The 12416-nt window shown below is 31.6% G+C and overlaps 1 protein-coding gene across 4 annotated transcripts in view; it reads right to left on the bottom strand.

The window, feature by feature from the left end:
- Positions 1 to 12416, bottom strand: part of trol (terribly reduced optic lobes) — a 602293-nt gene that overhangs the window by 31718 nt on the left and 558159 nt on the right. For all 4 annotated transcript variants that reach the window (XM_085947167.1, XM_085947174.1, XM_085947183.1 and 1 more), the window contains 9 exons: positions 12216 to 12313; positions 11567 to 11803; positions 9688 to 9778; positions 9448 to 9569; positions 8375 to 8558; positions 6649 to 6847; positions 5686 to 5852; positions 4896 to 5108; positions 540 to 732 (listed from right to left, as the gene is read on the bottom strand). In XM_085947167.1, coding sequence (XP_085803293.1) covers positions 540 to 732; positions 4896 to 5108; positions 5686 to 5852; positions 6649 to 6847; positions 8375 to 8558; positions 9448 to 9569; positions 9688 to 9778; positions 11567 to 11803; positions 12216 to 12313 — 1504 coding nt within the window. The remainder of the gene's footprint in view (positions 1 to 539; positions 733 to 4895; positions 5109 to 5685; positions 5853 to 6648; positions 6848 to 8374; positions 8559 to 9447; positions 9570 to 9687; positions 9779 to 11566; positions 11804 to 12215; positions 12314 to 12416) is intronic.

Genomic DNA, 12416 nt, shown 5'->3' with positions numbered 1-12416 from the left:
TTAAGATTTTAACATTTTTTTTGTATATTTTCAGCGGTTTTGGAAGTTTTAAATTGTTGCATAGTACCAGTTCCAAACGATCTCTAATTTGTTTACCATGTTTTTATTAGCTCGTATTCTTGTTTGTCCAGTACAAATTTTTTTCTTTTGTGTCCAGTCCTAGCAACTAAATTATTAATATATTTGTGCGTTACTATGGAAATCAATATGAAATGTCAAAATGACATTTCAGTATTCTATATTTATTCAGTATTTCTATCAAGTACAAAAAAAAAATATTTATCAATACATAGAGTTGTCAAGTTTATATGACTCAACAGAAAATTTAGAAATGTGGTATATAAAAAGGTCTTTTTATCTTGTAATTATTGTTACATCATTTCAGTTTTTAGCATCCCATATATATATTTCAGTAAATACCTACATATAGCAAGCATAAAAACTTAGTTGAAAAATGCAAGTAAATACATGTTTTTTATTCATTAGGCCAAATCTATTTTGTTTGAATATTTATTTATTGAAAGTGAGGTTAGACTTACTGATGCTAGCGCAATTGAGTCCAAAGTAAGATGGCTTGCAGTTGCAGATGACACGGTTTCCTGGTCCTAGTTTACAGGACTCCTCGTTGCCGGAGCATGGACACCTTTCACATACCTGGTGACTGTTGTGGTAATATCCCGATCTGCAAGTTTCGCAACTGCTTCCACCATAGTTGGCAGGACAATTACACAGCTACAAAGAGAGTAACACAATTAATTTTTTAACTGCATACATACAAATTTCCAGACAAGACTGATTTTTAGTTATGTATTATGGATAAAAATAAAGATTACAAACTAAAAAACTCCCCAAAGAGATGGGTACCTTCTTTTACCTGGTTGAAAAAGAAAGTGAATTGATCAGTCTAATGATAAATATATCTAATTCGATACTGTTCTAATAGAGCATAACGTCGGTAATTTTCTACAAACACGTATCTCAAAAAACACAACTTTTCAGGAGAGACAAATAACAGCTTTATTCTCTCAGTTTTAAATTCAGAAAAAAAATTTCTTCTATGAAATATCCATTTAGAATAGTTATGTTTCTTCTATCTATCGCACTATACTTTCGACCGATCAGTCATATTTTCGGAGATACGAGAATGCGTTGCAACTTTACTGTGAATCATTCCATAATATTACTGCAGTAAACACGTATCTTGACTTACGAGAAATTACTTCAGTGTAATCATCTCGCACCGTGAGTGTAAAACCAACGTATGTGCAAATTACATAGTTTGGAGATATAAGGGTTGGAAGTTTTCATTTGGTCAGGATAAATAGAGTTTCTAAAATAAAACGATAATATTTGGTGTATGTATACATTATGACATGTTCTTTTATTAATTTTATTTTTTTTCATATAAATCCATCAAGATTACAAGTTTTAGCAGTTGCTATGGTTTTACACTTTCATGATGCATAGAAAATGTTGATATTTCGCAGTTACCTGAATTGCAGTAAGATTTTTATTGGGAACTTTGGTAATACCATTATAATATAATATATTATATTATTATTAAATAAATCAAGAATGATATTTACCTATAATATTTTGATATTTTAAGCTTACTAACTATAATTTATTAAAATAGATGCATACAATTTTAAACCAAAATAAAAATAGCAAATTACAATAATTGTAATGTTTTTATAATTAATTTTATCGACGTCAATTATTATCTGAATCTGTATTTAAATGTGTAGATGAAAGTTTTTTTTATAAAAATTATGGTGTATTTCTGGTATCACTTTTGATGAACATAGGGAAATCAAGTCATTTAATTTTGCTTCGGAGATCCGAGGTGGTTTTATAAATGCTTTGTGTAGTTGAGGTTGTACTGATTGACGTCCGCCCTGACGTTTTCTAATATTTATTACATCAAACACTTCTGTTTCATACTTATTTTTATAGAACAGGCAATAAGGATTGTTTTTCCTCACTTCAATAACGCAAATGTCTACCCAACTAACCTTTTTACTATTTTCGTTGAGTTGAAAAATATTGCCCATTTCATTTGCTAACTTGTGAAAATCAAAAATCTCATCAGTGCCAATTTCCAGTGAATCACTGGAATCCACTGTATTGGTATATAAATTGGACCTGACTTCAAGACTATTTTTTTGTTTCTCTATGCAAGAGTGTTATAGAGTCACCCTCATTCTAGGTGTGTCCTACGACCAAAAAGTTGTGTGTGATTTTTGGGATATTAAAATTCTGGACGGCGTATAAATACATTGCTGTAATAAATTTATTTTTATTCTGTCCGGCACAATTATCCGAATAAAAAATTACTTCCTTCCCAATTGATTTATCTTCCAAAAAATTTACAACACAAGAACCAATTGCATTGGCCCCTTTGTTTGTAGTCCCTTTATGCTAAACAAAACAGTAACCATTTTTATTATTAATGTGTGTAAGATGGTAAAATTATAGGTTGAAAGCTTTCTTTTATAATATAGCACTGATATCTGGGCATTTGGTGTTGATAATACGGCCTGCAGATTATAGCAACATACTATTTTATTCGTCTTTCGCCTTCTGTGTTCTCGATAATTGTTTATTTTTTTTGATGAATGTCATATATTATTTAACTTGAATTATATTTTTCTCTTCGCTACTGCAATTTTTATATTTTTCACAAAAGTCACATAGGTCCTTGTTTGGTTGAAAAAAGCCTATATTATAATGGGTATTGTTCCTCTTGCAAACCAGCAGCATCCTTATCTATATCCAACATGGGTTCTTCAGCATCAGGAAATGTACTTGTCACATTTTTGAAAATCTGTAACATTGCAAAAACAAAAATATCATAGATCTGATTGATATACTGTTGTGTTAATTGAAAGAGTTTATTATTGTAGGTGCATAAAATAAATACATAGGTACATAAGATAAGTCGATAATAATAAGTTTCATAACAATAATAATATTTAGGTTAGTTTTGTATATCATTTTAGTATAATATTTATCACAAAGTCTTACCTTTTTAGAATTTTTTCAGCTTTTAAAGCTAACTCCACCATCATTCGAATCCTTAAACTTATATTTGATAAAAACAAAATACACTGCACTACATTACTTGAATCAAAGGAAACAATAATGTGTTGTAGAATACGTCTGGATGCGTTATCAAAGTCTTAACACTGAATCATTTCAATAATTGCCTGCTATCACAATAATAAAAACAATGCCACATTGCATTCACCAAAAGAATGCGTCTGATGCTCGGGTTTCACAATTAGTCATGGATAATCATTTGCAGATACTATGGTTTTACATTAACAATGGAAGTAAATCTTTGTATTGTAAAACCCAAATATCTGTCTTTTTTAATGAAAATTTTTAAGTTTGCAGTAACTTCAATTTTACATTATCAAGTTTATGACTTTTGCAGTTGTTTTGCATTTAAATCTCGAAATTGAAAAACTTGCACTTGCTATGGTTTTACACTCACGGTGCGATCTGTCAGAGTTCAGTATTCTGTATACTTACAAACACGTAACTCAAGATACGTGTTTATAATATTTAAAAAAGTCTTTTATTGTGATACAAGTTTTTTGTCATTGCTTAAATCTTATGTTATAAAGTATGTTTTGAGATACGTGTTAGTAGAAAATGTGCGTATTCAAATTCTGAATTCATTGCATTAAACAACTCAAAACTGACAAAAATTGAGATACGTGTTTGTAGAAAATTAGCGACGAAAGTAACTATATTGTGCAACAGAGTCTCCTGCTGAAAGACACATATGTGGTTAGTGAAAATATTTATTTCAAGTCCAGGATATCTGCTGAAGATGACTGACATCAAAACATTATAACGACAATAATGGCAAAAAATGCTATGTCAAATCTGCAACCCATTTGGAAGAGCAAAAACATTACAAAAGCAACTAAAATACGTCTCGACCAGTGCGAACCTATGGCATGCGAATGTTTTATTTTGAAGAGAAAAAAAAACCTAGGATAATTTAAAATAATACAAAAAGTTTAACAAACAAATGTATATATGATATTAAAAAATAATGACGACATAGCCATGGATATTTTCTTCGGCTTTCAATATTATTTTTACCAATCGATGGGCTACATAAATAATGACAGATGGCTTTGAATAAAAAATACCAGGCAAATACTCTTTATTACGTTTAATGTAAGATATAAATAATTACATAGGTCAGTCCTTAGGATTTATGCGTCACATAATATTATTGCACTGACTTCATCAGGTGATGGGGGAAACCGCCTCGTGACACTCTGATTTTGATCGATTTACAATGCTTGAGACCAATCGGGCAATAGACGACTAAAAACCTGATGAAATTTATCGGTAGTCATTCAAATATAAACAGCTGCTTGTTATTTTGCCTCAAACATAACCGCTAAAAATTGAAAATCGTTCAAAGATAGGGAATATAATATGAAAGAAGCGTGGTTAAAATGCTTCCACAATCTCTTGAAATATTGAAAGAATAAAAGGCTCCGGCTAGAAACACGATGAAAACTGTTTTTTCTTTATGAAAAACTGCTCGGTAAGTCAGTCGAAAAATAATATTTGGAAAATTTTGGCACGCGTATGTAAAAAGGTTCGCCAACACTGGTCTAGACTCTAGTAGATTTGTTGTCATTTCAATTTCTATATCTTATGAGAGGTAAAACTAAATAAGTGAAATAAAAAACTATTGCACTTTGCACTAAACATATTAACGTATAAAGTGGGTGCTGGAGTTCTTGTGGGTGAGTTTACTGTAACGAGTTGATCATCAGCATACTACACATTTGAAACAGACTATAACAGAATGTGAAAGGTTATGAAGGCATGTAAAATGAATAAATAAAATCAATGCTTACTTCAATGTCTTCAGCTAAGGACAGTGATTCAACAGGCTCTGCGGTATCCATGGCAACGTCGGCAATGGCAGTGCTGGACATGGATTCAGAGAGAGTGGCTTTCACGAGAATCGCTTTCAGATTGCCAAGGGTAGCCAAGAAGTCGAAGCGGGATACGGGCCTTCCAGAGCCAAAGATGTACCAGTTTTCTTCCGTCAACGGGACCATGTATGACTATAAGTATAAGAAAATTAGTCAAATACATATCATAATATAAGTACAGATTTCACAGTTTGAGTGGTGTACCTATAGACAAATCATGATTGTTGAATATTGAACATCTAATGCCAGGGTAATCTATTTTGTCTGTAGGTTTGATGGTATCAATTCTAACCAAAGAAGTTGGAGAAGGTGTTCTTATGTAGATGGAGCAAAAACTATGAAAAGTGAATCTGAGAAAAGGTTATTAAGGCTAAATAAAGAATGGCTCCAAATAATAATTAGTTTATTAGCCACAAATTTATTAAAATTCTTATAAAGAAGACTCTTCTAACTTTTTCTTTGACCATATCCGATCCTAAGATCATAAACATGGGCCTCCACAGAGTGGAGGTTTATAAACAGATTTTTGTTTTTATGAGAAATGGATGTTAGCCACTTGCTTAACCTATTAGAACTGTACTCTGACTCCAAGCACTCAACGCATTAGTCAATCAAACTTACGACTGCATTTTTTCACATATGGCTGTATCCCTTGAAGTGGGCCCTGGTTATGGAATTAAAAGATGTGTATAACTGATGCAATTGTTACCATAGGTGTTCCTGATTGAAGTCGTTCTGGATTTGTCCAGTAGATTGTATGCTTGTCGCCCTCGAGTAAGACATTCATATCTGGAGAGGAATATTCAGTTCTCTGAGAATTGGTGTCAAACTTCTGTGTGATGTAAATGTTGCCTCCATAAGACTTAATTCTGTTGCCTGTAAAATAAATATAAAACAAATCATCAGTAACAAATTCTATAGTATTTGTGCAACAAAGTCCATCTGTTTTTTTTGGTGTATATAATGGTGATATAGAAATATATAGATGTTCATATAAATATTAAAACAAATTAATGTTGTATAATATTATAACAGTGATATAGAAATCAGTGGCGAAGGGTGGGGGTAGGCTGTTAAGATCCGACATAAATAGTCCACAATAATCTTTGTCAGTCATAAGTATTTGTTTTGATTGAACTAAGTGTACAATTATTTACAAATGGTGTTGGTTAGTTTTTTAAAATTCAATTAAACACTGCGAAACCAAGCCATGATAGATAATAGTCAAAAAATGATCGTCTATCTATAAAATATCTAAATTCATGCAATTAAACCATACATAATTTTGGATATTTTATAGTTAGAATAATATTTTTTATCTACTATGGTTTGGTTTAGACAGGGTTTCATGAATTTTAAAAAACTAACCAACATGCCTAATATGTATTATTAATTCAACGAAAACAATAAAAAAATGTGCACTATTTTGTCGAATCGCCCATAAAATACGAAAACTATTATGGTTTGGTTTAGGCAAGGTTTAATTGATTTTTAAAAACTAACCAACACAATCTGTAAATTATAATCTTAGTTCAATAAGAACAAATACAAATGACTTATAAAGTTTAATGTGTACTATTTATGTCGGATCTGAAGAGCCTACCTCCACCCTTCACCACTGATAGAAATATATAGTGATTTTGATATAAAAACTGGTTGAGTGCAAGTTGACCTGTGAATGCAGCTGGTAGCGACCAGAAGTATGTGTGGTCGAATGACTGCGGTCCAAAGTCGTAGCTCAATTCATTGCGAGGAACATTGAGTTCAAAGTTGGCATTGATAACGTTGATGTGGGTGACGGTAGTCAACACAAAACCGTGCGAATTATCAACTATTCCAGTCGGGATTTGCTGACGGAACAGATGTTTGGCCTGTAAAAATATAAGACAAATTTAAGTATTATGTTATAATTTTTATGATATAACTAGTTAATTAGTGTGGAAAATTTTTCTACATCAGTGTTTCCCTAATTGGCTTTCGTGATAGAACCGATTATCACCAGGTGAAGCCCTCGCTAGAATCTTTGAATTGAAGCAAGAATTGGAATATTTTCTGCATCATAAATTTCGATTATCTTTCCTAATTCTCGGTTTCCCAAGCTATGTTCTGTGAATTTATCAGAAAAGTATCCCAGTGTGCCAAAACAAACTATTATTGTTTAACCTCCATTTACTACAACATATTCATGCAAGGCAGGATTTTCTTATTATGCTGCAAGTCCAGGAACAGGTTAGACGCCACATCAGATATAAGAATTCAACTTTCTAATATTGTTCCGGATATCAAGAAGATTTGCAATTTAAGGACCCAAAATCATCGAAGTCATTAAGAACTTCATTCACTTATATTGTTGTGTTATATTTTTAAAATACTTACTAAATAAATAGGTAATTATTGTTTTTTCTCATTTTTTACAACGTTTTTATTAGCTCGTATTCTTGTTTGTCTAGTACAAATTTTTTCTTGTTTGTCGAAATCTTGCAATCGATTTTTAACTCACTTCCCGACTAGATAGACATTTGAAACTTTTAGAATATATCAGAAGACGATGACAATGTATTCTTTTAATACTTTTAGCCATCTTTAAGCAGAATTGAATTCATTTTCAGTTAATTCTGTTTTGTGTGGAAAGTTATTTCGGAAAAAATTCGTAAAAAGTAAAACACTATTATTGGTTACTAAGGGGGTCCTAGCAACTAAATTATTAATATATACGTATATGGAAATCAATATGAAATGTCAAAATGACATTTCTTCTTTATTATTTTCTTTATTTCTTATTTATTTATTCAGTATTTCTATCAAGTACAAAAAAGTATTTATTAATACATAGAATTGTCAAGTTTATGTGATTCAAGAGAAAATTTTAATATGTGGTATATAAAAAGTTCTTTTTATCTTATAATTATTGTTAATTTATTGATTATGTATATTATTGACCAACCCTACAAAATATACCAGGCGTTTTGTTAAAATTTCAGAATTTATGAAGTGCTCCATCGCAAAAACAGTTTGGGAAACCCTGATCTAATCGATTAGCAAATATTTCATGGTTATTCAAAATTGCTTATGCTGACATTTTCACACATTTATATGAAACATGTTTTAATGTGAACGTCAAAATATTTTTACATCAGTTGCAATCTTAAATCTCAGCTGCAGCCAAATAATTTGAACTGAATCTGAAAGTAAATTACTGAAGTCCTAATTAAATTCAAATTGTCTTTAATTTGGACTAAGTCTAGCTTCGTTCAAGACGGCTAAATAAATATACCTGCACCATAATATGTATTCCTGTAATATTGAGACATGATTTGGATGACGTAAAGAAGTAAGAAATTGGCTAAATGCCTTACTTAGGTGATGGACATGGTAAATAAGAGAAAATATAAAATTACCTCACTACAGGTTGAGTTTGTGTTAGAACAATAGCATGGAGAGCATCCTTGGGAATCGTCCTCGGACAGTTTGAAGTAGCCGTCCTTGCACTGGTTGCAAGATGCACCTTCAACATTGGCCTTGCAACGGCAAATGTTTGAGGAACTGCTGCATACGGGAGACAAGGTTCCGCGACGATCACACCTGCAAAAAATTTATAAATCCATAATTTAATTCAATATAAGATATTCACATGACATTTAGTTATTAAAGAATATAATAGAAACCAAAATGCAGTGGGAACCCAGAGTCAGAATACTAGGAATCTACTGAGCGAGTTAAAAATACCCGTAATAAACTAATTAGACTGAATGAAATGAGTTTTAGAATGAGAATTGAGAAAGTTTTAGAATGAATGAAAATGGTATTAAACAAAAAAACTAGAAAACTATCATTACTGAATTTTTGTCCACGTGTTAAAACTGTGAACCAACAATCCCCTCCACTGCAGCTAATCACACTTCCGTTTTCAAATGAGGAACGCCCCCAAATGTATGATTTCAATTTACGCTTCCTTGGTGTACGGGATCTGTCAATTTATGTAATTTGAAGCTTTTTCTAATAAAAATATGTCTAAAACGATCTAAAAGGAGAGCCGATACATTATTTAAACACACCTCTAGCACGCGTTGCCGCCATGACAGGTATGTCACTAGTCACATTCTACATGCGATTACAGCGACTTCCTGTTATCGCCAATTTCTTATTGTCAGACAATACAGAATATTATCAAATCGTGGTCTTAGAAAGATGTTTTCAATTCGAGAATAGAAAATTTATAATTTTTTTTCACGCGGTATATGTAGTGTCTAATTATTGGCAAATTTCAGTTTAGTTCCGTTTGACATAGGTATCTTATACCGATTGGTATGTTGACTATTTAAAGTACTTTCTTAGGACTTAAAGTAAACCATGTTTTAGAACATTCAGATTTATTTTGTATTCTGGAGTATAATTTTTTTTATAATCTAGTAAGTCCTTGTAAAAGCATGTGTATATGGAAAAATATTTTAATATTGATTCGTATATTTACGAGCATCTTGGTGTTTCTCCGGCACTTTGACCGCAATCATTCGGTGAACCGACGGTAGCATCTCCTTCATAACCATCCTGGCACTCTTCGCAATCATTTCCCATGGTGTTGTGCTCGCAATTCTACAGAGAGAAAACAGTATTTTATTATACATTTTCAAAGTAAGTCCTGTATGACACATTGCATTATTGTGAGCTTATAATAAATGTGCGAGTGAAAGTAATTTATTCGAGTTCTTACAAAGCATTCTCCAGTTTCTGGATGGCATTGATCGGAGTGTCCATTGCATTTGCAGAGTTCACAGAATCCGAGGTACAGACCACCAAGACTCCTGTAAATTAAAACAAGTTAGTATTGTTTATGTCTAGCATAGATATCAGTAGCGAAGAGTGGAGGAAGGCTGCTAATATCCGCAATAAAAAGCGCACATTAAACTTTGTTAGTCATACGTATTTGTTTTTATTGAACTAAGAACTATAATTTACAGATGGTATTGGTTAGTTTTTTAAAGTTAACTAAAACCTGCCTAAACCAAACCATAATAGTTTTGTGTATATTTTGGGCAATACGACAAAATTGTGCACACTTTTTCATTAATATTCATTTGTTTTCGTTGGATTAAGAATACATATTACACATATTGTTGGTTAATTTTTTTTTAAATTCATTAAACCCTGCCTAAACCAAACTATAATAGATAAAATATATTATACTATCTATAAAATATTCAGAGTTATGTATGGATTTAATTGCATAATTTTAGATAGTTTTTTAATATTCACCAGTGGTTCTCATGTGCGGCTACCAGAGGAATTTGCTGCAGCCACCACATCATTCTCAGTATTTAATTTAATTTTCTGGACTAACGTTAAATATGCGTTAATCGAAATGAATAATGCATGACCACTACTTAAAAACCATTTTAATAATACCATGGTTAGAAATTTTTGGTCGAAGTTATACGTTGACCAAGAATTAAGCCAATTCAAAAAACTGGCAAATAATTGCTTTATTATTATTGTCGCTTTTCCTACTAGTACTGTATACTTTGAAAGATCATTCAGTGTAATGCACTTCATAAAAAACAAATTATCGAAGCCAGTTGAAGCAATATGTAAACTTAGAAGCAGCCATGCAGCTCAAATTGGAAAAAAGGAGGTATTGACGAATTTCCATTTGCACTATTTTGTGCACACTGTACTAAAATGTTTAAATGTCTTTTAATAAATGGACTTGTCTATAAACAAATTGATCCATTTTTTAGTAAATAAAATTTAGCTTTAATTTTTTCAATCACAACAAACGTGGAATTTGGTGCGGCCACAGTTAAATTTCACGTGAGAACCACTGTTATAGATAGACGAGTATTTTTTGACTATTATCTATAATGGCTTGGTTTTCGCAGGGTTTAATTGAATTTTAAAAACTAACCAACACCATCTGTAAATAATTGTAGTCTTATTTCAATGAAAATAAATACGTTTAGTGTGCACTATTTATGGCAGATTTTAACAGCCTCCCTCCACCCTTCGCCATTACGATACGGTGTATACAATGATATAATAGCTCTTAGGAAAATTCTAACTGGTATTAGAGAATCATTAAAAGATTTTTGCAAACAAACCAAGCTCACAGATTTTCTTAATACACAGTGTTAGAAACATGTTAAAATAATTGTCTATTTTATTATGTAAACCATAGTTTGGATTATCCGTATTTTCGTTTATCTGTGCCGCCCTCCTCACCATTAGACCGGATAATTGGGAGTCTATTGTACATTTTAAATTAAATCTACTATATTCTTCTAATTGTAAATCTGCAGTGTACAAAAATAGTTCAAATCATCATTTAATATAATTCTCCTGTGTTCCAGTCAATATTAAAACACTAGAACAATAGAATCAACTGTAACACTGTTAAAACAATACATAAAAAAACAGGCACCTATGTCTGTTACTTGCGTAGGGTGGTTGTCATTGTAATTTTTTTATTACTATAGAATTTTAAATACTCTCGTCATGAGATCTTTATTTTAAATTTATAGGTCATTTAGAACTGACAGAAAAATACTGTAGAAGAGATTCGATTTTGTTTAATGTATATATACAAGTTTATTTACCTTGTGTAACCAGGGGCACAATCCTCACAAGACGGTCCCAAGTATCCTTGCGGACATTGGCACTGTTCCACTTCTACGGCCCGTCCTCCGTTTCCTCTCTCATCGGCGACTTCCAAGGAAGCGCTGACCAGAGAAGCTTGCTCTGTTCTCGTAGTGTATGTGGCTTTGATGAGGACATTCTCAAGGTCGGCAAGGGCCATCAGAATGTGTTCGCGGTCAGCTGGTTTACCATCACTCCTGGAAATTACATGAGTCATTAATGATTAATAATGATCTTAAACTTAATATAATGAACCCTGGAGTTATGTAGTTATACTTATTTTAATGGGAATTGGTTTAATCATTTCAGAAAGCAGAACAAGGGAGAATAGAGGTCATTATTTATTACACATATATAAAAAATCGGTGCGTGTACTTATGTACGCTTATACATTTATGTTATGTTATGTAAGTTTGTACATTCATGTCAATTTTGAATTTTTGTGAAAAGTGGCATTTTTGCTTTTATACAACTCATTTTATTGTTTAGATAAGTGTTTAATTTATAATAGTTTTTAAACACTGTGGTAAATTTCTTGGTGTGTGATTAATTTATAATAGAGTTATTATAAATTATTAAAATTTGTAATTCATTGTTCAATGTATTTACCTTTGCCAGTGTTGTTCTAGAATTGGTACAGATCCTACAATAACGCCATCATAACCAGGCATTACTCTGCTGTAGTGAACAAGTGTTATGTCGTTTTTCTAAAACAAAAAGAAAATATATTGTTTAGACTTAACTGTTCCATACTTCATTATAATTACATAATATAATAGATGTCAGCTTATATATGTCAGTGACAATAAC

The sequence above is a fragment of the Rhyacophila brunnea genome, unplaced genomic scaffold (assembly GCF_057557595.1).
Source record: "Rhyacophila brunnea isolate RB1 unplaced genomic scaffold, BYU_Rbru_1.0 scaffold_1, whole genome shotgun sequence".
Lineage (NCBI taxonomy): Eukaryota > Metazoa > Arthropoda > Insecta > Trichoptera > Rhyacophilidae > Rhyacophila > Rhyacophila brunnea.
This window is presented reverse-complemented; position numbering and strand designations above follow the sequence as displayed.